This window comes from Vigna unguiculata, chromosome 8 (assembly GCF_037176805.1).
Source record: "Vigna unguiculata cultivar grain cowpea cultivar isolate G323 ecotype 2 chromosome 8, ASM3717680v1, whole genome shotgun sequence".
Lineage (NCBI taxonomy): Eukaryota > Viridiplantae > Streptophyta > Magnoliopsida > Fabales > Fabaceae > Vigna > Vigna unguiculata.
In genome coordinates, this window is record NC_140799.1 from 11,297,077 (window position 1) to 11,323,864 (window position 26,788).

The window sequence follows — 26,788 nt, forward strand, 5'->3', positions numbered from 1 at the left end:
GTTATTGTTAATTTGAATTTGAGTGATATTGTTGTTTGTTGGTGATTTTTCTTTGTTTACATGTTGCTATATTTGGTTACCGAAATTTTGATACTTTTAATTATAGATATGGTTAGGACACGAGGTAATTTATCTAGACGCAGTTCATGTAACACCCCATTTAATTAATAACCATAATTAAAGAAAATGTCACACAGAATAATATAGTAAGCACGGTCCTAGAGTATAAACGTTACTCCTTACAGTTGTCCACAAGAAAACAGGAAAGAAACTAAGGCACACCACAATGCCAGTAACAAAATAGAGTAAGGAATCTAAATTATTCCAAATAAAGTTCTAGGATAAGGCAATACATGGGCCATAGCCCTAAGAGAAAAGCCCAATTAAACAGAATCTAGCCTAGGCAGGCTATGCAACGGAGTCACCATTCCCCTGTTGACCACGAGGATTTCTCGCATCTGCTCATATCAATAAATTGATGATCATTGCAAAGAGAGAAATCCACACACATAACAATCAAACAAACAAAGGGTAAGCTAGAACAAAAAAATGATTTAACATACAGTTACATACAATTTCATAGTCCAAGATGCTTATGTCAACCAATCATGTTATGACTTGCAAACAATACACTAAGACTCATGACACGACTCATCCAGATACATATAATTAGTCAGATTCAGCGGATGTTTGCACTTGTGGTGACCTTTACTACTCTACCGAGTTGCTCTACCAAGCTAATTGTTACAATGTTTCATCCCCCCCACACAAGGTTAGCCCTTAAAGCGTTCTAGGCCTCCTGCTACTCTCACAACTCGAGTCAGTACGCTCTATGTGAGACTAACTGACTCTTTAGAGTGTCAGGATGCAATCCTTACCTTGAATCCTTACTAAATTATATAAATGAGGCACCACCATAAACTCTCACTAACAGGGGTCATGGAATTACGTCCTGACCAATGAGGCACCACCATGAGATCTCACCTAGAGAGTCATGGAATTACGTCCTGACCAAATGAGGCACCACCACGCAACCAACGTAGAATTACGTCCTAAGCACACCAGAATCATGTCTCACCTCATGCACCCAAAAATCTCATGTGATAATTCAGCCAACCAACCAAACCGGTCATGTTTTTCTCCCTTTCATGCTCTACATAACAATATTTCATCAACCTCATCCTTTATAAATGCATACCAATGTTCATCCCAACCAAGTCATGACCTAATACATAATAACACATGCCAATCAGTCTCATTCAAGCATACATAGCAAGCCTTACCCCATACTAAGAGCAAAAAGACATTCAAAACAATCATGGAATAACATTAGCCAACACAACACCTCTTGCCCGAGCCTTCGCCCAAGCTAAAGGTTCTTGCTCAGGTAAAAGGGGTACTTTTGCTCAAGCGAGCCCTTCTCGCCTAGGTGAGAGTTCGATAGTGTGCGATGCAAGGTTCCAACGAGTTCTCGCTCAGGCATAAGCGTCTCGCCTAAGTGAGACCACTTCTTGCTCAAAAACACAATCAGTCGCCTAAGCGACAACTCGCGTTGGAACCAGGGGTGAGTTCTTGCTACTCTCGCTTAGGCGAGGGTCACCCGCTTGAACGAGATTAGTAGGTTTCTCGCCTATTCGCACCTGTCACACCTGTTTCAGCCAAGCATATACATACCACACAGTTTCATACAACCAACAATCTAATTTAAGTACCAAAGCCATCAAAACAAACAAGAAAAATAAGCAGAATATCAAGAAAATGTAAACCCTAGCTTCCTTTACCTTATCAAAAGCTACTGGGAGGAGGCTTAAGCAAGCAAAATGGTACTACAACTCCAAGGATAGCTTCGCAAGCTGGAAGCACGAACACAAGAGCAAGAATGAGTCCATAAGGATGACTCAAGACAGAACAATGCAATTGGCAAAGGAAAATATAAGAGAAGAGTGAAGTCTAACTTACATGAGGGAAACACACTGCAAACTTGGAGGAAAGGGGCTCTCACTCAAACCCTAGTAGAGCACTGCTGAGAGAAAAAGAACGTGAGCAAGGTGCTGTTTTTGCAAAGTGAGCTGAAATGAGAGGGTTAGGGTTGTTTAGGGTCTTTGGGCACCCTATGGGCCAGCTTTAGGCCCAACAAATTAGGGTTGGCCCTTAAACATTAGGGCTGAAAAAAGTGGGTCTTATAGTTCACACAATGCACCCGAGAGTTCTGCACATGGTACTGCACGGAGGAGATCGACCTCTTCAGGTCGTAAAAGGGTTCAACACGAGGCTGATGTTGTTCAGGATGATGTCGTTGAGCATGAGGTTTCCGATGTTCCTTAGGACGAGGAGCAGGGGATTGATAACAATGGTGCAGGATTTCCAGGTGGTCCCTCTGATACTTCTTTATTGACTCAGTACCAGGATCATGTTGCACAGATCATGTGATGGTCAGGTTAGTAAGAAATTTTTATAAATGTTTTATTTTATTGTTGTTATGTATTTTTATTGTTTTATGTTTATTTTTTCTTAGGATCGTGTTGTGAAAGTAGTCTCCCACATTAAAAAAGTGAAAAAATTAGGACCTCCTCACCCTTTTGTTCTCCCCTTTGTGGTAGCTTTTGGATTATCGCCTCTATGCGATATTTTATATGAATATCCCGATGTTGGGTTAATATTGGGTTTCGTGGAGAGATGGCATCCCGAGACTAATACTTTTCATCTACCAATTTTTGAGATGACCATCACTTTAGATGACGTCTGGTCGCTCCTTCATCTTCCCATCACTAGACAATTTTGCTCCACTGAAAATCTTAAATATGAAGATTCAATTGAGATTTTGATGACACTTCTTGGTGTTGATCAAACCATGGCTTGCAATGAGTTGAATCAAAGTCGTGGTGGACAAGTCAGACTTAGCTGGTTGAGAGATTTGTATGATAGTTGTTGTGATAACGAGCTATGGGAGTTTGTTGCACGCGCATATCTTTTGCACCTTGTAGGGTGCACGATATTTGCTAATAAAAGTGCCACCTATGTCCGTACCCATTTCGAGCTATTTAGAGATCTCCCTACATGTCGTAGATATGCTTGAGGAGTTGCGCTCTTGTCTACTTATATGAGCATCTAGGAGATGCCAACTTTGCAAATACAAAGCAATTAGTTGATACCTACCTCTTCTACATGTACCATTTTATATTACATTTTGTTAAATATTTTACTTGTTTTTTCTTTTATATCAGAATAGTTAAATGAAATGTTATTTGATACATGCTTGGATATACGAGCACTTCCCTACATTGGGAAGGAAGCAATTACGGGATACATATGTGGAGACCGAACCCCGTGCTAGACGTTATATCACTGGACGCGCTACTTCTGCTATAGCTGATGTTAGAGTTCAGTTGGATGCCTTGACATATGATGGGGTGATTTGGAACCCATATGTAGCACATAGGGCTGGTCGACCACTTGTTGTATCTGCCATGTTTTCTGGCTACCTCAAGCTTGGTATCCTCGTACACCGTCATCTGCTGAAGCGTGTGCTGCGACAATTTGGCTTCATGCAGCCTATTCCACGACCGTCGAGTTCGCTTCCCATGTTGGACTTTCCGACTAATGATGATTGGTGGAAAGACTACTAATAGTTTGTCGTAGTTCAGGTGTTCTCCGCGCCAGCTCCTTTTTCATGTTCGGATGGATATTTGCAGTGGTTTAGGAGGGTCTCCCATCCTTACATTTTATGCGGAGTTGAGGCCGAGCAACCAAGGGTTGTGGTTATGCGACTTCGTCGAAATTTGCCAGATGACATACTAGTTCAGAGGACGTTAGGGTCATCATCTTCTGGTGGTTTATTGGTATGTAACAAATTTATTTGTTCATATTAGTAACTTAAATATTGGACATTAACTTGGTATTATCAGCGGATGATAGATTGTAGAGACATTAGTGAGGGCACAATTCTTGGGATCGCACACATGAGTTATTACAGATAGCTCGTGATGCAACAGAAGAGGAAGAGACTAGAGGAGGACGTAGACTTCGAGGTCGACGACCATCTACATCTGGATAGCCGATTTACTTTATGTTTGTATTTGGTGTTAGAATTTACATTTTTATTGGATTTTATATTAAATTATTTCATATATTTATGATTACAAATTCATACGTCTATTTTGTTAGCAATAAGGCCAAAATATATCCGTCCATTGGCCAGAGAAGTTAGTATCTTATATATTAGTAAAATAATTACAAACGTATTTTTTAAAAGTACATTACAATATGAAATTTCCTAAAATAAACTACAACAGTCAAAAATTTAATACAATTAACAAATATCAGTCTTTCATAAGATCTACATATCTACGATCCACTACGTGTAAATCTATGAATGCATGCATCCTATCTCTATAAAATGATGCCCACCCCTTTGCCTTTGGATAACAATTGCTAGATGATATGATATCCACCATCGATAATGGACAACCTTCTTGTAGACGAACCTGTAAATATGTAATTAGTCAATAAAGAAATAAAGTTCTTTGAAAAAAAATATATATACCTGCACAAAATGAGAACCGTAAACATATCCGATACAAATTAGTCGATGTTGACTTTGCAAAATAGGTGCGGATGTACGAAGTGAGAATATCGTCAAATTCTGAACTGATGACAAGCACACGAAGATTACATTATATCGATTAGCAATCGCATAACCCATGTCTGGTATAGTCATTAACTTGTCTAGATTAGCCTGTATGTAATTAATTAGATTATAATCAAACAAAATGATAAAAACATTTAATAAATAAGTTTCAACATTAGTGTATAGAAGTCATACCCCTGATGGTGAATGAACTAGCAAAGACTTTCTTAGTTCTTCCAGACGATCATAACCTCCAACTAATGTAGCATATTCATCTCGCCATTGACTAAGTTCTTTGTATAAATCATGTTTGATTAGAGGCCATGACTCCTCACCTATACCGAGCAATGCAGCGGTGCATCTATACCCACAATGACCATCTGCCACTACATCCACAAAATCCATTATATAAGGCTGAAAAACAAGATTGAACTGTTCTAGCATGTGTATTATCTTTTCTTGGATTACACCTTTGGTCTTCAACTTGTTTTCTGTTTTTGCAACACACGTGTCTTGTCTTGATGACTCAATGAAGGCGTCAACATGCTCAAAATATGAGGGATCACGTTTGGTTGACTTCTTTGATCGATGACTTTTAGGTCCACCCTTCGTCTTAATTTTACTCGCTGGCGGCAACATTGATGTCATCGAAGGGTAAACTATGTCAAGTAATTTATGTTTGATGGTGACTTTTCCTACAATGTCAACTTCTTTGAAAATATTAAGTAGTAGATCAACCTCGCTCTGAATAGATAATTGCCATTCGGATTGTGAAAAAGGACACATTTGAGAAGCTCAACCTAGTCCACATGACATGAATTTCTTGGAAAGGAATCATCCCAGGGTCATATCGTGCTAATTCACATGCACATGAAGACCATAAGTTTGTTTGAGAATGCAGCCACAACGACTAGTATCGAATCCAATTTTCTTAACTCTTTCTAACTTTGGAGCAAGGAGTTCTAAGGCAGATCTAGAAACATATCCCACTAATCTTCTATAACTCAATGTCTTGTAAGAGTCACTCATCAGATTAAGACTTCTTTCAAAAGACACCTTTATTTAGTTATGTTGCAAGATAATAACGTTGTGAATTCCATCCCAACACGAACAAAGGTTTTCCATAGTACTTCTAAGAACTTTCTTGAGGCTCCAGTGAGTAGACTCAACCCTAATACAATTTATACATGGAATCATATAAACCATTAATAAAAAAATGAATTAATAAGAAGATGCAAACATACCTGTTTGATGTTGTATTCCCTAAATGTATAACTTTGTTCGTCCACGCTTTCACAAAGTATTTCTTGTAAGGAATGATCCACGAGTCATTAACATATTCAAAAAATACAGGCCATGACTGGAAAACAAGCTCAAGATGATTAACACAATCGTTAAACTTTAACTCATCTTCACAGTCCATAACATTCTCCCATGCTTGCAGTACAACATCCCATGCATCAACAGAATTCACTAACATTTTGCACTCTGCCTGCACATTTTTTTGAATATGGAAACGACATAGAAGATGATAACACTTAGGGAACACAACGCCAACAACATTCATTAGAGCCAGATCCCTGCCAGTTATAATGACTTGTGGACCACCCTCAGACGTCATAAACAGAACTCTTAGCCTTTCAAGAGTCCAAGTGAAATTATTTTGCTGGATTAAAATGCAAACGCGACTGAGAAAGTTAAACCTGTTGAGGTGACACCAACAATCTCAAGCAATGGCAACCAATATTTGTTGGTTTTGTAAGTACTATCCATTAAGAACACAATATTGAATGAATTTAACAACTTCACAACATCAGGATTGGTCCAGAACAGATCGTTAACCACATCAGATTCATCAACACATCTACTAAAATGGATATAGTGATCACGTTCCAACATCAACATTAACTGTTGCAACTCGGTCCTTGAACCTCTTACTGAACGTTTGTACCTATATCTTGCATTATATACTTGCTTCAAAGTTGTCACATTACACTCATCTTTTTCTTTGAGAGTGAGAAGTATATTTGCAGGTTTTACTTGACTTTTAGTCATATCAACAAGCAACGAGTGTTCAGGGACTTCAACCTACCCGCATAGGGGTGACCAACTAGAGTAGATGAGACATCATGATTATGGTAACCACATTTTACATTCAACACCCATCCCTCCCCTTGAGAGATGGGTTTGCCTCTCAATCTAAAGGGACAATCACATTTTCTTATCCCAGATAAACTAGGTTCTACATCACATTTACATTTTCTATATTTTCCACCTCTTTCACAACCTAGTAATACATGGGTCTTTCTTCCGGGTTGTCCATTATATTTATCTGATCTTAGCATAATAACAACAAATCCAAGATTAAAAGCAATCCCTCTAACCCACTTAATTAAATCTTCACGTGTTGGGAAGATATCATCAATTGTAAAGTGAGATGTATAATCTTGTTCGCAGATATCATGAACGAAATCAGAAAAGTCTGACATAAGATTACAATTTACTTGAGAATCCATTTGAGTATCCAAGAAACTCAAATAACTAAAATGATGATCTTCCATGATGAGCTATAATAAAAAGAAAATATTTTAATACAAAAAAAACTCGATTAAGGCAAGCACATAAGCAAAATATGCAAGTAGATAACCAAAATATGCAATGCAACAGGAGAAAAAATTATCCTTAGCTCAAAATAAAAGAAACAAACACAAACACAAACTCACGCACACAACCTAGCACACACACTGGACTCTCTCACCTAGCTGAAACACAACCACTGAACCTCACTAGACTCTCTCACCTAGCACATAACACACACTACCTCACAAACTCACGCACACCACTGCACCTCACTCACGCACACACTAAAACCACACTCACTACACTCTCTCACTCACGCACACAACACACACTACCTCACAAACTCACGCACACCATTGCACCTCACTCACGCACACACTAAAACCACACTCACTCACTGCACTCTCTCACCATTCACACAACACACAACCTCACAAACTCACATAAACTCACGCACATAACGTACTTCACTCATGCACACACTAAAACCACACTCAGTGGACTCTCTCACCACGCACACAACACACACTCAAACACACTGTCACCTGCACTCTAACCTCCACTGTCACGTGCACTCCAACCTCAAGCTCTCCAACCTCAAGCTCTCATTACAACATTTTGTATCTTGGTTTTACCTCAGTGCTTCTTTGCCTCGCTTGCCTCGCTATGACATCTTCAACAAGAAAAAAAAACACGAAACGAATGTCGAGATCCGTTTCAGAAAAATGTGAAACGAATGTCGACATCCATTTCACATTTTCCTTAAACAAATCTCGACATCCGTTTCGTAAAAAAAAGCAAAAAAAAATGAAATGAATGTCGTTTCAAAAAAATTTGAAACGGATGTCGACATCCGTTTCACATCTTTCTGAAACGGATCTCGACATCCGTAATAGGAAAAAAAATACATAACAGATGTTGACATCCATTTCACATTTTCTTGAAACGGATCTCCACATCCGTAGTGATCACAAAATAAAATATCCAACACAAGAGACAAAATTCCAAGATTCCAACAAACCATTAATAAAAACATGAAGGAATACTAACCTGTAACGTGCAAGAGAACAAGAAAAGCTTTAACAAATTGAGAACCACGTATGGAATGAGCTTGGAGCAACTGAAGCAGTGAAAGCAGGGACACCACCACTGGATAGAGCACCTTCAAATGAAAGAGAGGGAAACCTGGGACCACTGGACAAAGTGTAGAGAATAACAACCGAAGAATTGAACAGAGGAAGCACAAGAAAGAAAATGGAACAGAGACATATTATTTGGGGGTGCAGTGTTGAGTAATAAAAGAAATTGGCCCGCAGTAAATTGAATTTCAATTCTCTCAACCACCGAGACAGGTAAAAAGTTTAATAGGGTCAAAACTGTAATTTTTGGGGGTATAGAAGAATTTTTTGGGGTGTAGGAAGAAGGCCCCGTTTAGACTTTAGTTATGTAATTGGGTTGCTCTTCTCACAAGAGTCCTCAAAACTCACTAAGTAATATTTTTATGCTCAGCCTAATCATTTTCTTGTAATTTTTTTTTCATCATATGAATTATACTTTTTTTTATGCTTGACATGTTTTCAAAGTTGCACTAGTTCATGACAAAAGTTCTAAGGCCTGTTAAGATTGCTCCTTATCTTTCAGCCCTAAACTAAAAGGGCTGCCCTTGTAAGTGGGCCTAAGGGCTGGTCCAGTAGATAAAAATCAATCTTAGTTGTCCTAAGTCTCATTTTCCATTCATTTCAGAGAACCTAAGACTACAACTGTCAACCCCCCTCCGCTAGGGTTTGCTTCCACTGTCACGTTGAGTTAAGAGGACTTGTACTCCATTACCTTGAGTCACCCCTTGTGTTGCCGTTCTCCGCTGTTTAGGGGTCGAGATCTCGTGCTTATCATTTTCCAGGTAGGGAAGCTAAGACCTTACTCATATGTCCCGTTTCCTTCATTGTTTGACTGTTATTTCGAGTTTGTGTGGTTGGTGTGTTGCTATTTTGGTTCTGAACGCTTGAAATTGTTGTATGAATATGTTGTTTGGGCTGGAGCGAGGAACTGTTGCAGGAAAACAGTGGCGAGACCTGTGAATCTCGCCCAAGCGGGCCAGTCTCCCCTAGGCGAGATGACCAGGGACTCGCCCAAACCCTTTTTACGCGAAAGGTCGCCCAGGCGACCCACTCTTCTTTTTGAGCGAGCGAGTATCTCGCTCAGGCGAGAGAGGTCTCACCTAAGCGAGATCTCACGTTGATTTCTGGATGCTTTTTGAGCCCTCGCCTGGGCGAAGGGGGCTCGCTTGAGCGAGACCCTTCAGCCTGAGCGAGGTGTTGGGTGAGACAGTGCTGTATTTAGATGCTTGTTTATCCTTGGATGATTGGTATTGGTTTGGGTATGAATGTTGTAATGAGAGACATGTATATAATGGAGTATTATGTATGCGTAGCATGATTCATGAATTGTAGATTATTGGTTTGGTATGAGAATTGGCATGTGAACTAAATGAGATGGGCATTATTAATGTGGCATGATAACGAGATGAGTTGAATTCTATGTACGTGGATTGGAATTAAAGTAACATGGTATTGATATGAGATGAGGCCCTAGACTCATGGGGTGGTGATGACCAGTGGTATGGATTCAAAATGTGATACGTATGAGGAATTGATCCCAGGGGTTGGTATGAAATTGTAAACATGATTTAATGTTCTTGTATTGCTGATTTATGAATGTAGGTCCGTGTCAGTGTGTAATTCCTTGGAGGTCTCTAGGTGAGACCTCCAGGGTTGCGCTTCAGTGGTCGGGATGTAATTCCATGGCCCTTGTTAGTGGGTGTCCATAGTGGTGCCCCATCTGTATAACTAGGTAAGGATTCAAGGTAAGGTTGCATCCTGACACTCTAAGGAGTCAGTTAGTTTCACCTAGAGTGGACTGGCTCCTGTGGTGAGAGTAGCAGGAGGCCTGAAATCTTCTAAGGGCTAACCTTGTGGTGAGGGAAATTGATTTATTGTAACACTGTAACACATAGCTCGGGGGTGAGCAGCTTGGGGGTGAGCAGAGGTATCCACCACAAGTGAAAGCATCCGCTGAATCCGACCAAGTTATATGTATCCGGATGAGTCGAGTCAAGTCGTAGTGTATTGCCTGATGAGTCATAACATACTTGGTTTAAGTGAGTGTATGATATTGTGAAATTATATTGGACTTGATGGATGAAATCTTTTGTGCTTTAGCTTACCCTACTTTTGTTGTTGTGTGTTCTGTTGTGTGGTTCTCTCTCTTGCGATGATCATCAACTTGTAGGTGTGAGCGGATGCGAGGAACAATCGTGGACAACAGGGAGGTGATGATTCCGTTGCATGATCTGCATGGGCTGGATCTTGGTTTTCCTTTAGGACTTTGTCCCATGTATCACGTCATGCTTTACTTTCTCTACCAGTATGGATTAGACTTTTCAACTGTATTCTTTCAGCATCGTGGTGTGTCTAGTTTGTAGGGGTTGGGTTAAGGACCTCAAGACTGCTATATAGTATCATTTATGTGTAACGTTTCTTTAATTACGTTTATTAATTAAATGGAACGTAACAAAAGTGATAGCTCAATTAACATGTCATATCTTCAATTATTTAGTTATTTGTTTCATGCATTATCAAATACTAGACAATATATTAAGAAGATTACAATTTTTTCTTACCATGAATATTATATACTTATCGCCCAAGATAAAATATAGATAAACATATGTGAGCAAGGAAAAATAGCGATCGCTTTTAGTTGAAAAAAAACGCGTGATTTATAGTTATTTTTGTTCTTTTTCTTCTAAGTATATTTTTTATTTATGAATAAATAAATAGTATAATAAAATAAATTACAATTTTAATACAATAATTTCAATTTTCTTAATTTTATTTAAATTTTATCAATGATAGAAATAATTCAACAATACTTTAACACATGTTTATCTTCAATAATTTTTTTTACAAATTATATATTAAGATTAGTTATTTTTTTCTTTAATAAACATACATGAAATTAATAAAAACTAATATACATTTAATTACTTCAATTATTAATCAAATTCACTAATATTAACGAAATTTAAATTTTTATATAATTAACCAAGATTAAATGTGTGTTTAATTATTTTTACTATTAACTAAATTCAAATAAAAGTAATAAATTTAATTTTTTATACTAATATAATAATTTTTTTATTATATTAAAAATTAAACATATCGATATTTATTATATTGAAACAATTATTTACCCTTTATTTATTTTCTAATTTTTTCTTAAACCAACCACATTTTACTCTATTTCCATTGATCTGATTTTTCATCTATTTTTCCCTTCTTACCAAATGGATAAATGCAATGAGGTATAGGATTAATAAAGAAAGAAGGAAAATATAGATATAAATATATTGCAGAAAACAGAAGAAAGTTACAAGACACACCATTCGCAAAAGAAGTGACAGAAGCAGGACGATGACCAAGAAAGTCATCACCTCCATTACCACTTTACACACTCACATATAGCACAGATTCAACAACTGAATTACGTGCCAAATTTATTCTCCAACAACTCTCTTTTTTCACATCAAAGACAAACACTGTTCTCACACCAGAGAACATAACTCCTTCACTCTTCCATGCGGATCAGACACCTTATTCCCTCCCCTTTCAGCATAAGATCAAATGCTGTGTTGATCTCTGAGAATGGCACACTGTGAGTGATAAGTTTCTCCAGTTCCAGCTCCTGCATTATCATTTAAACTCATTCTCATTTCATCCACAAATTATTCAACAATCTTCTACTTACTAATTCATATTAAACTATAATATATAACTAAATGTGAACATTTTTTAGGGTGGGTATATTTTTAGTTCTTCAACTTTTATAAAATTTGTTTTTGTCCGAAATTTTAACGCAGTTTGTTATCCGAACTTTAGAAGTGAATAGATATAATTTTTCGAACCAACCGAGTTAAATTCTTTTGATATGTAAAACAGTTTAAGTTATTTACATTCACATTTCAACATTAACTTGGTATGCTATTTAACATGTAAAACAATAAATTAAATTTCGATGGATTAAAAATGATTATATCTATTATTTTTAAAGTTAGTGAACATATTAAAGTTTGAAATAAATAAGTTTTAGTTTAGAGATTAGAAGCATATTTAACTCAATTTTTTTATGTGGACGGTAGATGTTAAAATCATGATATAGCTCTATGATTTACCTTGTTGAGGTACTTCTCCACAACACCAGGAATATCAGTGCGGGGTTTGAAGTGGCCATAGAAGGTACCCTTCAGAGTTCTTCCTTCCATGAACTTCATGGGATGAGTTTTGAATTCAGCATCCTTGTGTGGAACACTAACAAGCACAGCAACACCCCAACCCTGAGAAGAAACATTTGAAGTTCATGTTTAATAACAAGATCAACTTCATACTGATGTAGCTAGAAACAAGAATAATAGCTCTGGGTTTGGAAAATACATCATGAGTGCATTCAAATGCTGAGATCGAAGCTTGGATGCTTCCAGTGCATTCAACAGCACGATCTACTCCTCCACCAGTCATTTCAGCAATTACCTTTAATGCCACATATCATAGCAAGATAGAGAATTAGTCTATAAAATGAAGTGAAAGTTGGAACTACTTTCGGCATAGTATGAACTATTACTAACCTGTTGAACTGGTTTGTTGTGCTCTTTGGGGTTCACAAAGTCAGTGACCCCAAATTTTTTGGCTGACCAAGAATAGCAATGTAATTAGACATTTGATATACTTAAATCTGAATCATAATTAAATGAACAAAATTTAGGTGTATGTGTTTCATACTATTCTCTATTCAATAATTCTTAAAGGCACTAACTGTCAAGGTAAAAACTATAACACTGATTAAGGAACAATATCACAAACACTTAAAAGGCATCATTCACATCTATGTCTTGTCCTAATTGAATCTACCTTGTTCAAATCGACTGGAAAGTAGATCAACCCCAATGATTCTCGATGCACCAGAAACCCTTGCTCCCTCACAGGCCTAGAATGCAGAGTATAACAAGGTAAGAACTGTAGCCATTATGGTTTTTTAATTTCTTGCAGGAAAAAAAAAAAGCAGTGAAGGATATGAAACATACAGAAAGACCAACAGCTCCTAAACCAAAGACAGCAACAGTATCATTAGGCTTCGGTTTTGCAACATTGACAGTAGCACCAAAACCTGCATGTACAAAATTGACACACGTTAACAAATTCCACATTGTTTTGTTGGCAACATTTTGTTAGCATTATAAGTTTAAAGAGTAGTTTTATGTGGTTCCCCAAAGCAAAAAATAGTGTTAAAAAGCTCAATAAAAAATCTGAAGTCGAAATTAGTAGATATATGACAAACCTGTGCAAAATCCGCAACTGACAACACAAACTTTGTCAAGTGGGGCAGCAGGGTTGATCTTGGCAACACAGCCAGCATGAAGAACAGTGTATTCACTGAATGTGGAAGTTCCAAGAAAGTGGTAAATGGGTTGTCCATTTTTGGAGAACCTTGTTTTGCCATCACTGAGCATAACTCCTCTGTCACTGTTGATCCTTAGCAGCTCACAGAGGTTGCTCTCTTCTGATTTGCAATATTTGCATTCTCCACACTCCCCAGTGAATATTGGGAGTGCATGATCTCCTGGTTTCAGATCGGTCACACCCTCACCCACGCTCTCCACAATCCTAGTTCATTCATTCACATAACCACCATCAAATCATGTGTCTAACTTTTTTATTTTTCTTCATAAGATTTATAATAAAAGGAGTTATAAAATCTAAGATGAGAAGAAAGGAAGAGAAAGGTTATGAATTGAATCCTTGTTAATAATTTAGAAAAAAGAAGATCGATTCCGAGAGTTTAATGTTTTAAGCATCGATTTAGTAAAAGCTGGGTTAAACAAGACAAGATCAACTTGTTAGAAAATAGTAACTTTTTTTAATGTGACAACCTCTTATTCATCCCATCATCATGTCTTGTCTTTATAGGATTATATTCGAAAATTTAAGGGTATTAGATAGTCAACTAATAAGTCTTAAGGTGGAATATTCTATCCACAAAAAACAATTTATTTAATAAATTATCACTTGAAAAATAGTCTTCACCGAATGTAACAACATACCCTGAAGCTTCATGACCTAATATACGAGGAAACAGCGGATTCTGACCCTGGAAAGCAAAACGAAACGACATAAATGCTAGCATACAGAAACATCAATAGGAATTAGAACCTGTAATGTAAGATTTAGTTTCTATCAAATCCGGATACGGACACGATATAGTACAAACACGAAGATGCAACTAAAAAAAATATAGTACACGGGAATATATATATATATATATATATATATATATATATATATATATATATATTAGTTTTAAACTTTTAATTAACATGTTATTAACTAACACAAAAATAAATCTAATTTATTTATTTAATATCCAAAAAAGTGAAAAATAGTGATTATATAATATTTTTTTCTTATTTTTATAATAATAATATAAACTTGTGTGATAAGTTTACAAGTTTATAAATTATTTAAAAAGTCATTGAATTTGTGGCTATTAACATTGTGTTGAAGTCATGTCAAAATCATATCAAAGATAAAAAAATGTCTTTTAAATTGGACACTTTACTGACATGTATGTCCGATATGTGTCGAACACGAAACACGCCATTGACACAACATGTTCAGGCTTCATAGTAGTACTTGTTTATTTTAAGGAAAATGATTTTTTAACAATTAAATTTTGACAACTTTCTCTTACGATATGAGATGACATTTCCTAAGTGACTACCCATTTTTCCATTTATTCATTTATCTATATTTCAAAATCACTTAAAAAATAACACATCTAAGTATAAATGAAAGATTGTCAAAATTTAATAGTCAAAATATCATTGTCCTTATTTTAATATTAGTTAGAAAGAGTCTTTTCAATAAAATAAAAAACTTTAGATGCGGAGTTTTGAATCAAAACCTAAATAATAAAACAAATTTTTATTTATTTTAAGAGTGTTTACTTTTGTCAATAGTTATAGGAATAAACTAAAAGTGTTATGGAATAATAAGATCGATAAAAAATAAATTAAAAACTCGTACAATTACAACAACAAATAAACAAGTTTTGAGTGAATGAATATCTTAATCATTGAGGTCTATAGTTGCTTTTTGGAGAAGCTGTGTCCTACACATCACTCCGAATAATTATGCATTGGCATGTGACGATTTGCCACGTTTCTGAGTCATTGTCGTCCAACGTGCTAAAATGTAAGATATTTAAAAATGTTTATTTTTTATAACAAAGGTGAGATCGATTTTGTTGATTACTTCCTTTGACTTTGAGAAACTGATTTTGTGATTTGTATTTAGGTTTAAATAAATTTTCAATTCGTGGAATATAGGTTTATCGCGCTTTGGCATTTTTAATTAGCCATCAAAATAACATAATTAAGGAAAATTGAAAAATTAGTCCAGTGCATTTTTTTTTACAAAAGGGTACTAGAATAGAAATATTCCAATATTAAAGCTCGTGCAAAAAAATATAAAATCAAAATATATAGTACAAGCACATAAAACAAAAACACCATGTCATATAAATCAATTAAACTTAAAATTTAATTTAAAAAATTGAAATCTATTAAAACAATGATATTCTCTATTTATATGTTTTAAATTAATCTTATTTTTAATTCATGTCATAATGTAGGAGTAAACATATCATAATGATGATCTCATAACAATTTAATAATAGATGATTCAATAAATTCAAGAAGTAATACTAGAAAATATGAAAAAGACAAATAAAAAAAAAATAAAGTAACAGTTACCTTAACATCCCACCAGTAAACATCAGTACGGCAAAGGGAGTTGAAGAGGATTTTCAAACGCACTTCTCCTTTCCCAGGTGGTGCCACTTCTATCGTCTCTATCGACAGTGGCTTCTCTGGTTCCCATGCCACGGCAGCTACATTTCACACCAAACACAACAACTAATTAAATACCACTCCTAAGGTGATTTAGTACTTAAATTAAAAATAATGAAGAAAAATATCATAAGTTCGATCATCTTTTAACAATTTAGAAAAATAAAATTAGTTTAGTAAGTTTAGAAAGAAGAGTGAGAGAGATCCTAAGTTTAACTATTCCACTAAAAAACTAACAAATAACATTTGTTTTTAAAGAAAACACAACAATTAATAAAATAAAGAGAATAATTTTTACCAATTTCTCTTTATTTTTCATTTCCCTTATTTATACCCTTTTAAGGAATAAGGATTGTCATTGGTCTTATTTCTTGTCAACGTGAGATCTTCAATATACATCTTGTAATAAGGTATTTATATTTTATTTGTGAGATTAAATATTTGTGAATGATTCAATAGTAAGTGACAGAATAACTTCAACAATTATCATTAGAATAAATTTTAATATCATATTAAAAAAGGAGTATAAACATAATTTATCAAAAACAAAACCAAAGAAGAGAAATTATCCCACTAATATATAAATAAATCTCACATTTAGAAAAGCATAAGTACATAAATATTATATAATCTTAAGATACATTTAGAAGTAGAGTGTATTAAGAAACTTAAAAGACAAACTCCATAATCATAAATTTTGGCTTACAAGACTCATTATTAAAAGGATGAGAAAGTTAACCTCTTGAAAAGTTATAAACAACTCACTTACCAACACATATTAAAATGTTTTAGCTTTAAATCTATCCACACTTTTGACTAAAAAGAGTTTCATCCTCTAGATGTTTCTATTCATTTTAATATTTTATCTTATACCCTACATTCTCCAACATAGAGTTTCCTCAATTATATATGATAATTATTTTTTTCGTAAAATTTTACTCTTTTGATTTCCACACTTTCATCTCATCTTTATATAATATGATCATTTTTACATCAATTATATATGAAAACTAATCCCAAAACTCTGAATCCGATTAAAAGTAAACCAAAGCAATGATTTTGCCATATATATTGTTTGGTTTGATGAAAAAAATGAGAACCCTAACTTCACCCAGAGAAGCACATTGAAGAAAACAGAAATGGAGATGGCTCACCTCTGCACTTGATGACTTTACCAGCAGTAGAAGACATGGCTTCAATATATTTTTTTTCAAAGAGGAATTAATTAATTATTGAAAACTTGATGTGATGATTTTGCATTGAAGATGGATACTCTATTTATAGTGGAAAAAGTTGGAATTTTGTACCAAAAAATACTATACTTGAAAAGGAATGTGCATTATATCAGACAATTGTTGGCCCACACCAAGCTATGATGAGAATGGATAAGAACTATAAAGGACGATTCTCTTTGATTATGTTCCACAAATTATTATCATAGTCGCTCTGGAAATTTAACTAAAGTTTAAAGTAGATGAGTTTATAAAATATTTAAGCATGTTGTAAAAAAAACATGCAAATTATAAATTTATTTAAAGTATAAAATTATAGTTTAATTATACACTTAAGATAATTTTAATTAATTAGTAGACAATATATTTTTATCCAACAATGTTTAAAGTTTCATCTAAGATGATGTCCCACCAAAAGTTAAGTAAAATTTGATTAAAATCAAACTGGGACAGTGTTGAAATAATTTGATTTGAGTTTAATATGTGAGTTACCTCCAACTCTTTAGTTAAGTACAGAAACTAGATTTGTTTTTCTTAAATAAAATATCTTGAATTAATTAAGTTATCTAGATGAAAAAAAAAAGTATAGAAGAGAGCTAGATCAACTAGGTTTATTGGACAAAACTGCTTGGGAAAAATCAATATTTAGTTCACAATTATGATATTTGTATGATTTTTAATATGATAACAAATATAGCAAACCATTCAAAGTATCATTGTTTAAAGTATTTATAATAAACGTCATCAAATTTATTATAAAAATTATCCATAAGTTGTTCGTGTATTAAATCTTTACCTTATCAATGTATTGTAAATAAATTAATATATATATATATATATAGGCAAGAGAAAAAATATTTGTAAGACTATCACTTTAAAGTAATTTAAATTTAATATATGTTAACACATGTATTATTTATATAAAATATAGCTATAATATTATTTATATATAAAAATTAGCTATTATAAATTTTAATTATATAAAATAAATATTTATCATTTATACATTACACAAACTAAACTACATGTTTTAATTTTTTCTGGAAAAAAGGGAAACTAAGTACATGTTTAATTTATAAGTCTAAATATGTTTCAATCCTCCTTAAATATCACAAATTTTCTTTCTGTTTTTTATTTAAAAAAATATAATTTATTTCTTGTGATTTTGTTTTTCTTTTCCCATATTCTGCCAGTTAAGTTCTTTTGTGATTACACAAAACTAAAGAGAGAGTAAATAAAGATTTTTAATTTTTAAATAGTTAAGTGAGAAAATAAACAGAAGAGTAATAACCTAAAGGTTCTATAAAACAAATAAAAAATAGAACACATTTGGAAATTTACCTCATAATAAAAATGATAACAATCAAATTATTGGTTATATAAAACAAATAAAAAATATAGCATATTTGGAAATTTACCTCATAATAAAAATGGTAACAATATTCAATTATTCATATAAAAGCCATAAAGCTATTATGCAGCAGGCGACAAGAGAAGATGAAAGACACAAATTATACCCTATTCAATCATGGAGCTGCTAACAAAGCTAAAGTTAAATCACTGCAAACAAAATATCTCTGTCAAATTTTGTTGTCATTACAGTAATTGAAGCAGTTTTTGTTTAAACAAGTTAAAATGCACTAAGAAACGTGCAATAAGTCAAAAAAATTAAGGTCTGAATTAATAAGTCCGAAAGTGCCAGAAAGAATCTTACAGTTTAAGGAAGTAGACACAAGAAAATGGAATCAAACAAAGTTGTTCTGCTCTTAGCTAAAACGATTCTCATACAACAACCTCATATGCATGGTTATATATGGATACTTGAAGATGAAATCAAACAAAGTTGGCTATGATCTTATCTAAAGCTATCATGGAACAACCATAAACTATTCATGGATATCTATACACTTTCTTTATACGAATGAGATGGATCATTACCCTTATCCTTTTCTGAGGTTAAAAAATTATTATAGAAACAATTTGCTTCTTTTGAAAAATTTCCCCATTATATGTTTATGTACATATGTATATTTATTGTACTACCTTGAAAGTTCTCAAGATTTCATCTACTCTTGTAATGTACACGAACACACATAATTAAGGCTGAGTTGATATTTTAAAATTATTCATATATAATTTTAAAACACACATTATATGTTTACTTTAAAATTATATATTTTAAAATATATAATTTATTGTTCATAAAAAAAAATTCACACCATATAATATACATATATCACACATATCAAACTCTTGCTCCACTCAAGAGCACCAAAACAGATAACAATTTAATTACTTTTATCCAAGATTGCAAGAAGCTTTAATTGCATCTCAATGACATAATATCATTTGTTACAATCGACGTCTTCAAAAAAAATTGTATTATTAGTGCAGTTTTACGTTTTGACAGTACCTTCTAAGTTTCAATATTTTAAAAATCATAACATATAAAAATTTGGTTGCAATTTTGAAATTTTAGAAAATTTATAGATTTTGGAATCTGTTGTATTATACTTGGGCGATTAGGACTAGTGTAACTAACTAGCCGACCCAAACCGTCAACTTATAGTCTTAGAATAAAAGTGTAACAATCTGTTAACTACGCAAAACAATGACACATATATAAGGGCTAACACCGCCCACTTCTAGAATAACGCATGAGTAAAAAGTCACTCACTTCATACTTAGGAAATAATAGAGGGGCCTCTGATATCAGATTGCAAGCTTGGAACTTGGGCCTAGCCTAGGCCCATTCAGAGCCTGAACATTAGCCCAACGTAATAAAGAGGGGCCCAACTCATAAGAAAGGTAAAACATAATTAATGGCTCTACAAATACATGTGGACCCCAACAACTAAAGGTTTGCTTTCATTAATTCACTAATATGTGATTTGACTTGAGAGAGTTTTCGCTGACTTAATCGTCGGAGTCCTTTCCGCATGTAACCCCTTAAGTGTCCAATCTGCCAACACTAAAAGAAGGCGCATCTAAACCAAGGAGTAGCCATCCCAAAGAAGTCAATGATTGAGGTGAGATATGATTTGTACTCCTTGATATTCTGTTATTGTTTTCGCAGGAACAATTGGCGCCCACCGTGGGGCATAAGTTAGTATCTTACCACAACAATCTGAGAACTTGCAAGGATGGTTTCTACACGTAGCAAAGTTGGAATTTCAAAAGAACCTGAGGCAGGACCAAGCATGCCTATAGGCAACAACCTGAATTTGGCCGCTATCTTGGAAGGTCTAACCAAGATGCAACAAGAGCTCGCTGACCTTAAGAAGCGCAACGCTGATGAGATGGAAGCACTGAGACAGGAGAACTCCAACCTGAGAAGGAAGATAGAAGCTAATCCCACCCAGAAGGGAAAATATTCCAAAATCCCTACTCCCCAACCTACTGAAGAAGAAAGCGAGTATAACCCTACTCCCTGCACGTCCACTACCCACCACTCAACATCCATTCCCACCCACCATACAACCACTATCCCTGCACAACACGCCACCACCCTTCCCACCCACAACCCAACCACTATTCCCGCACACCACGCCACTACCTTTCCCACCCACAACACAACTAACCTCCCCACCACCCACATCCCACCTCATCACTTCACCTCAACCTTCCCCACCATCATTCGCCACCCTGTACCACCCTATACATATAGACGTCGTCACCCTTTTATCGATGGCATAACCGAAACCTCTCTCCCCAGCCAATGGGAAGCCTTCACATTGGAACGCTACGCCGGGGACACTAACCCCGACGAACACGTCAAGATCTATGTCACCCACATCAGTCTGTACACAAATGAAGATGCCATTATGTGTAAGGCATTCCCCACCTCCCTCAAAGGACCAACTCTAGAATGGTTCACTTCCCTGCCCCCATACTCCATCGACTGTTTCGACAACCTATCCCACCTGTTCACCACCTAGTTTGCTGGAAGTCGCCCCCATCAGGCCACTCCTCTATCCCTCCTTAGCATTAGATAGGAAGAAGATGAGATGTTTGTGCCTTTATAGACCGATTCGAAAAGGCTGCTCTCCGAATGAAAAACCTAACGTAGGAGATTATCCTTCAATGCATGGCATTGGCACTAAAACCAGGACCATTCGCAAACAACGTCTGCCTCTGACCACCAGCCACTATTCAGTGTAGACAATGGGAATTTCTTGGGGTTCATGCTCACACAGTGAGGAATTGAAGCAAACCCCAAAAATTGCAAAGCTATCATTGAAATGCGAAGCCCAACGAACATCAAGGAGGTGCAGCGACTAGCAGGCCGTCTTACCGCCATATCAAGATTTCTCCCCAAGCTAGCCGAAAAAACCCGACCCATCATCAACCTCATCAAAAAATCAGCAAAGTTTACATGGAATGACCAATGCAAGCATATTTTTCAAGACCTCAAAACAATCTTGGCATCCCCCCCAATCCTACAAAAACCAAACATAAACCTCCCATTGATAGTTTACATCACGACCACGGAAGGAACGATTAGCGCTGCCATCACCCAAGAATCTGTTGGCACCCAATACCCAATATACTTTGTTAGTCGGTCGCTGCAAGACCCTAAAACCAGATATCATATGGTCGAGAAGTTGGCCCTATCTCTAGTAAACGCAGCAAGAAGGCTCAGACCCTACTTTTAGAATCACCAAGTTATTGTAAGAACCTATAAAGAGAATTCTCCAAAAGCCAGATTTAGCTGGACGAATGTCTTCATGGGTAGTGGAACTATCCGAATTCAATATTCAATATGAACCACACAGACCTGTCAAAGCTCAATGTCTCCTAAACTTCGTCAATGACCTACAACACGCGCCTCAAGAAGAGCAATGGACCTTGTATGTTGATGGATCTTCTAACCAGAGAGGAGCAGGCGCTGTTATTGTCCTAGAAGGCCCCAATCAGATACTTATCAAAAAATCGCTGCATTTCGCCTTCAAAACCTCTAACAATCAAGCCGAATACGAAGCCATCTTAGCTAGACTATATCTAGCAAAGGAATTCGAAGTACGCGTCCTCACATGCAAGATAGATTCCAAGCTGACCGTGGGCCACCTAAACGACAACCTTCAAATTAAAGACTCCACACTCGTCTAGTATTACCACCTGGTCTAAAATATCATAAAGTCCAGATTTGAAGATGTAAAAATAGAACATATATCAAAAGGACAAAACACGCAAGTTGATGCCCTATCTAAGCTAGCAAGTACAAAGCACAAAGGAAAGTACAAGTCCTTGCTGCAGTAAACATTGGCGGCACCCTCCACAGCAAACACATGTTTGGCACTCAAAGTAATTCACGATTGTATGTCACCATATGTGCACTACTTAAAAACTAGAAACCTACCTGATAATGCCGACAAAGGAGGGTATGGACAACCATTACTCAAGTGTGTTACCAGACAACAAGCTCAGTACGTCATAAAGGAAATTCGCGAAGGAATATGTGGGTATTATTCAAGGTCACGGTCCATGACAACTAGGATCCTAAGAGCTGATTATTATTAGCCAACTATGGAGTCAAATTGCCACGACTTCGTCAAGAAGTGTATACCATGCTAGAAACATGGCAATCTTATTCATCAAAAACAAAAGGAGCTACATTCCATATTATCCTCGTGGCCATTCACAAAGTGGGAAATGAACATCTTATGGCCGTTCAATCTTGGTAAGGGGCAAGTCAAGTTTCTCATCATAGGAATTGATTATTTCACAAAATTGGTCGAAGCTAAACCACTTGCCACTATCACAGCACAACAGGTCCAACAGTTCGCTTGGAAAGACATAATATGCAGATAAAAGGTGCCACATACCATCATAACAGATAATGAATGACAATTTATAGATAAAGAGCTCGCGAAATTCTTTATTGGTTTAGGAATTAAACACATAATAAGTTCAGTGGAACATTCCCAAACAAATGGACAAGAAGAAGCCGCCAACAAGGTCATTCTAATAAAACTTCGAAAAAGATTAGACAAGGAGAAGGGGAAGTGGCCAGAGGAAATACTCGAAGTCCTGTGGGCCTATAAATGCACACCTCAATCAGGCACCAACTAGTCTCCTTTCAGCCTAGTTTATGGAACGAATGCTATGTTACCAGTCGAGATCGGAGAACCATCCTTTTAGAATCCAAGCATCAAACTTTCCAAGTACCTAAGCGTTTTCTCTCAGATACCCACTCTTCGCATTCCTTCTCCCAACCTGCCTTCTCTTCCTCATGTTTGGTTGACTAAGCCTTTAACTCTTCTTCAATTTCCTCCACCATAGCTTTACCCCCTCCCTTCAATTCCTTTTGCAACAAACTACCCACTCTACGACCAAGAATCAAGGCCTTGCTGTTAAACTCGAGCATCGTTTTGATCATAGCGTTGGGCTCCATGTTATCTATAGATGCAACCAACGATTCTAGGATATGTATCTCAATGTCACGGCGAACAGTGGTTTCAAGCAACTCTATCAAGCATGCCTCAGGCTTTTTTGACCCAGAAGAAGATTCTGGCCCTAACAACACACTCTTAATCTTCTTCAAATCCTTCCCAACACCATGTTGGGCAGGAGCAGAGGCCTTTCTCTTGGATCTTCCATGAACATGCACATCAACTAGTAGTTCATGCAAGTTGGGAACATCAATATTCACGATGTTTTTGGCCTTCTCAGCCTACTCCTTACGCAATGTCCTGAACAAATTCAGGTTCTTCTTTCCCAATTGAGCCATATGAACTGAAACATAACCATTAACGGTTATCTCTCTCACATAAAACATAACGGTAAAAATACAAAGTGATACCTTCTAAATCAATAAGAGGGTGCACGGATAAATAAACTTTAACTAAGTCCTTAGTGGGCATCTTATCACTAAATTTCATCAAAACTTCCACCATTTCTCTATCAGCCACCGACAACTCCTCCCTCTTCATATTCTTATACCACCATGGGTTGTCAGTCCAACTAAAAGGGAATTTTGTACTTCCATCTTCGTTGTAAAAGTGTGAACAACTTGGGTCCTTCATGACTACCTTGAAAAACCTGTCCTTAAAATGCTTGAAGGACTGTGAAAAGGCGTCTAACTTGCTTATATTAGGAAAAATTATTAATGACAATCAGGTAATTGGACTTTTAGCCCGAGTATCGTAAAAATACAGAAAGCACTGCGGAGAAGGCTGCAGATAAAGAGATGAAATAACACAAGGAAGGCTCGAAGATAACCCCAACTATTAGGATGTAGTTGGGTAGGGGCAACGTTCAATAGTTGAAGTACCTTCGTCGTGAAGTCATCGAACGAAATCCACATATGCAATTGGGAAAAGTGACACATGTACATATAAAAAAATCACTCCTTGGCCCCCTCATAGCCATGACAAACACACTTAACGACGCTTACTCGCTCCAATAATACTAACTTTGGTCGAGTACCCCTCTCGAGGACAAGTACGCAATTCAACAAGGCGTTCAGTATTTGAGACCACTTGAAGAGAGAATACTGGGTCCACACGTTAGCGGCCACCCATTCAAATCTGGCTTTTGCTGGTAACTCATTCTCGGCTACCTTCTCCGTCGAATCCATTCTAGTTTGAAGAGTAACCTCTATCGGAATTCCCCTCTCACTAGCTAGATGGCCACTATCCTCATCCCTTGACCTTCCACTCCCACTACCCGAACCAGATGAAGGCATGCTATCACTATCGTTAGACATACCTTGTGTAAAGTAAAGATGGCGACAAAAATAGGGAATATATCGGATAGACACAAACGCAAGTAAGGCACTTTTCTGATATCTAAGTAAATGAAGCAGAATGAAAAAAATCTTCTTCTCAACCACTATTTATAATAAATAGCTACGCTCCCAATAAATCTTTCTCGCCTAAACGTTACGAATACAAAACATCACAATTAATGATGGTTGCATAAGCCCTTTTTGATGAGACTCTTGACAACATACGTCCTTTCAACTACTCCCATCACTTCTGACAAAGTCTTAGCGACGTTTCCACTCCTCAAGACTAGGGGACTACCATACCCCAAGGAGAAAACCAAGAAAGAAGTAATTTTTTCTTGCAAAAAATACCACCAGGATAAAACAAACATTTTCAACATGACCTATCCTGTCAAACGTTGGGGGACTGATGTATTATACCTAAGCGGGTAAGACCAATATGGCTAACTACCCTGTTCAAACCGCCAACTTATAACCTTCGACATGATTTATCCTGTCAAAGACTGGGGGGACTAATGTACTATACCTGGGCAATTAGGACTAGTGTAACTAACTACCCGGCCTAAACTGCTAACTTATAATCCCATAATAAAAGTGTAACAATTGGTTAACTACGCAAAACAATGACACATACATAAGGGCAAACACCGCCCACTTCCAGAATAACACATGAGTAAAAATCTGCTCACTTCATACTTAGTAAATAACATAGGGGCCTCTGATATCAGATTGCAAGCTTGGAACTTGGGCCTAGCCTAGGCCCATTCAGAGCCTGAACATTAGCCCAACGTAATAAAGATGGGCCCAACCCATAAGAAGGGTAAAACATAATTAATGTCTCTATAAATACATGTGGACCCCAACAATTAAAGGTATACTTTAATTAATTCACTAATCTGTGATTTGACTTGAGAGAGTTTTCGTTGACTTGATCGTTGGAGTCCTTTCTGCAGGTAACCCCTTAAGGGTCCAATCCACCAACACAAAAAAAGACGCATCCAAACCAAGGAGTAACCATGCCAAAGAAGTCAATGATTGAGGTGAGATATGATTTGTGCTCCCTAATATTTTATTATTATTTCAACAGGAACAAAATTGAAGCATATTGAACATATCTGCCTCAGTTTTGTAGGAACCAGAGCTTATCTAAAATTTTAAAATTACCATTATTTTTTTAAGGGTTAAATATGTTTTAGGTCCTTTAACTTTTAGTGAAAATTGAAATTAATTCCTCTTCAAAACCTTGATTCAATTTAGTCCTCCATTTATATGATGACGATTTTTTTGTGCTGAGTATAAAGTTGTACATTGTAAATCAGGAAACAATGCAAAGATAATATAAAATAACATAATTTGATAAGGTCGATTCACATTTTTAAAATATTTCAAAAGATAGATATTTTAAGCGTTGTTGAAATCGTAAGTTTCCATAAGGCTTTGGACGTTGAGGCAGTTATTATGCTTATATAAGCAAATATAAATTTACACATTATCTTTGATTTTGTGTAAAATAACATTTGTAATTACGGATTTAGTGCAAGCATTGATTATTAATTTCAATCAAAGAATGTAAGGTCATATAGAAGTTTCACAATTCTAACAATAATACATATATATTTGTTATCACCAAAATTGTATCCATTGAGAGATGGTATTGTGGT

At 35.9% G+C, this 26,788-nt stretch overlaps 3 protein-coding genes across 3 annotated transcripts; 1 reads left to right on the forward strand and 2 right to left on the reverse strand.

Annotated features, from left to right (window-relative positions):
- The first annotated feature begins 3,233 nt into the window (after positions 1-3,233).
- LOC114194831 (uncharacterized) lies at positions 3,234-3,626 on the forward strand. The gene has a single exon (XM_028085243.1). It carries the CDS (start codon positions 3,234-3,236, stop codon positions 3,624-3,626), a length of 393 nt encoding a protein of 130 aa, XP_027941044.1.
- A 1,856-nt stretch (positions 3,627-5,482) lies between these two features.
- LOC114194832 (uncharacterized) lies at positions 5,483-6,682 on the reverse strand. Its single transcript, XM_028085244.2, has 3 exons — positions 6,350-6,682; positions 5,872-6,119; positions 5,483-5,624 (listed from the first exon to the last, which is right to left on the reverse strand). Exons 1-3 carry the CDS (start codon positions 6,680-6,682, stop codon positions 5,483-5,485), a joined length of 723 nt encoding a protein of 240 aa, XP_027941045.2.
- A 4,896-nt stretch (positions 6,683-11,578) lies between these two features.
- LOC114194697 (alcohol dehydrogenase 1-like) lies at positions 11,579-17,505 on the reverse strand. Its single transcript, XM_028085065.2, has 10 exons — positions 17,321-17,505; positions 16,071-16,207; positions 14,361-14,407; positions 13,598-13,923; positions 13,344-13,426; positions 13,171-13,246; positions 12,888-12,949; positions 12,697-12,792; positions 12,438-12,599; positions 11,579-11,950 (listed from the first exon to the last, which is right to left on the reverse strand). The coding sequence occupies exons 1-10, from the start codon at positions 17,355-17,357 to the stop codon at positions 11,834-11,836; spliced, it is 1,143 nt and encodes a 380-aa protein (XP_027940866.1). The 5' UTR covers positions 17,358-17,505; the 3' UTR covers positions 11,579-11,833.
- Positions 17,506-26,788: the final 9,283 nt, after the last annotated feature.

Bases quoted from the DNA above. Each gene is read 5' to 3' on its own strand.
- LOC114194832 (XM_028085244.2), bottom strand. From the start codon at position 6,682: ATGACTAAAAGTCAAGTAAAACCTGCAAATATACTTCTCACTCTCAAA. The intron at 6,120-6,349 runs GTTGGTGTCACC...AAAAATGTGCAG, and splicing joins GGTTGCCATTGCTTGAGATT to GCAGAGTGCAAAATGTTAGT. The intron at 5,625-5,871 runs GTATGTTTGCAT...ATTGAGTTATAG, and splicing joins GGGAATACAACATCAAACAG to AAGATTAGTGGGATATGTTT.
- LOC114194697 (XM_028085065.2), bottom strand. From the start codon at position 17,357: ATGTCTTCTACTGCTGGTAAAGTCATCAAGTGCAGAG. The intron at 14,408-16,070 runs GTAACTGTTACT...TTTGCTTTCCAG, and splicing joins TTTACTGGTGGGATGTTAAG to GGTCAGAATCCGCTGTTTCC. The intron at 12,793-12,887 runs GTTAGTAATAGT...GTGGCATTAAAG, and splicing joins ACAACAAACCAGTTCAACAG to GTAATTGCTGAAATGACTGG.
- LOC114194831 (XM_028085243.1), top strand. From the start codon at position 3,234: ATGAAATGTTATTTGATACATGCTTGGATATACGAGCACTTCCCTACA.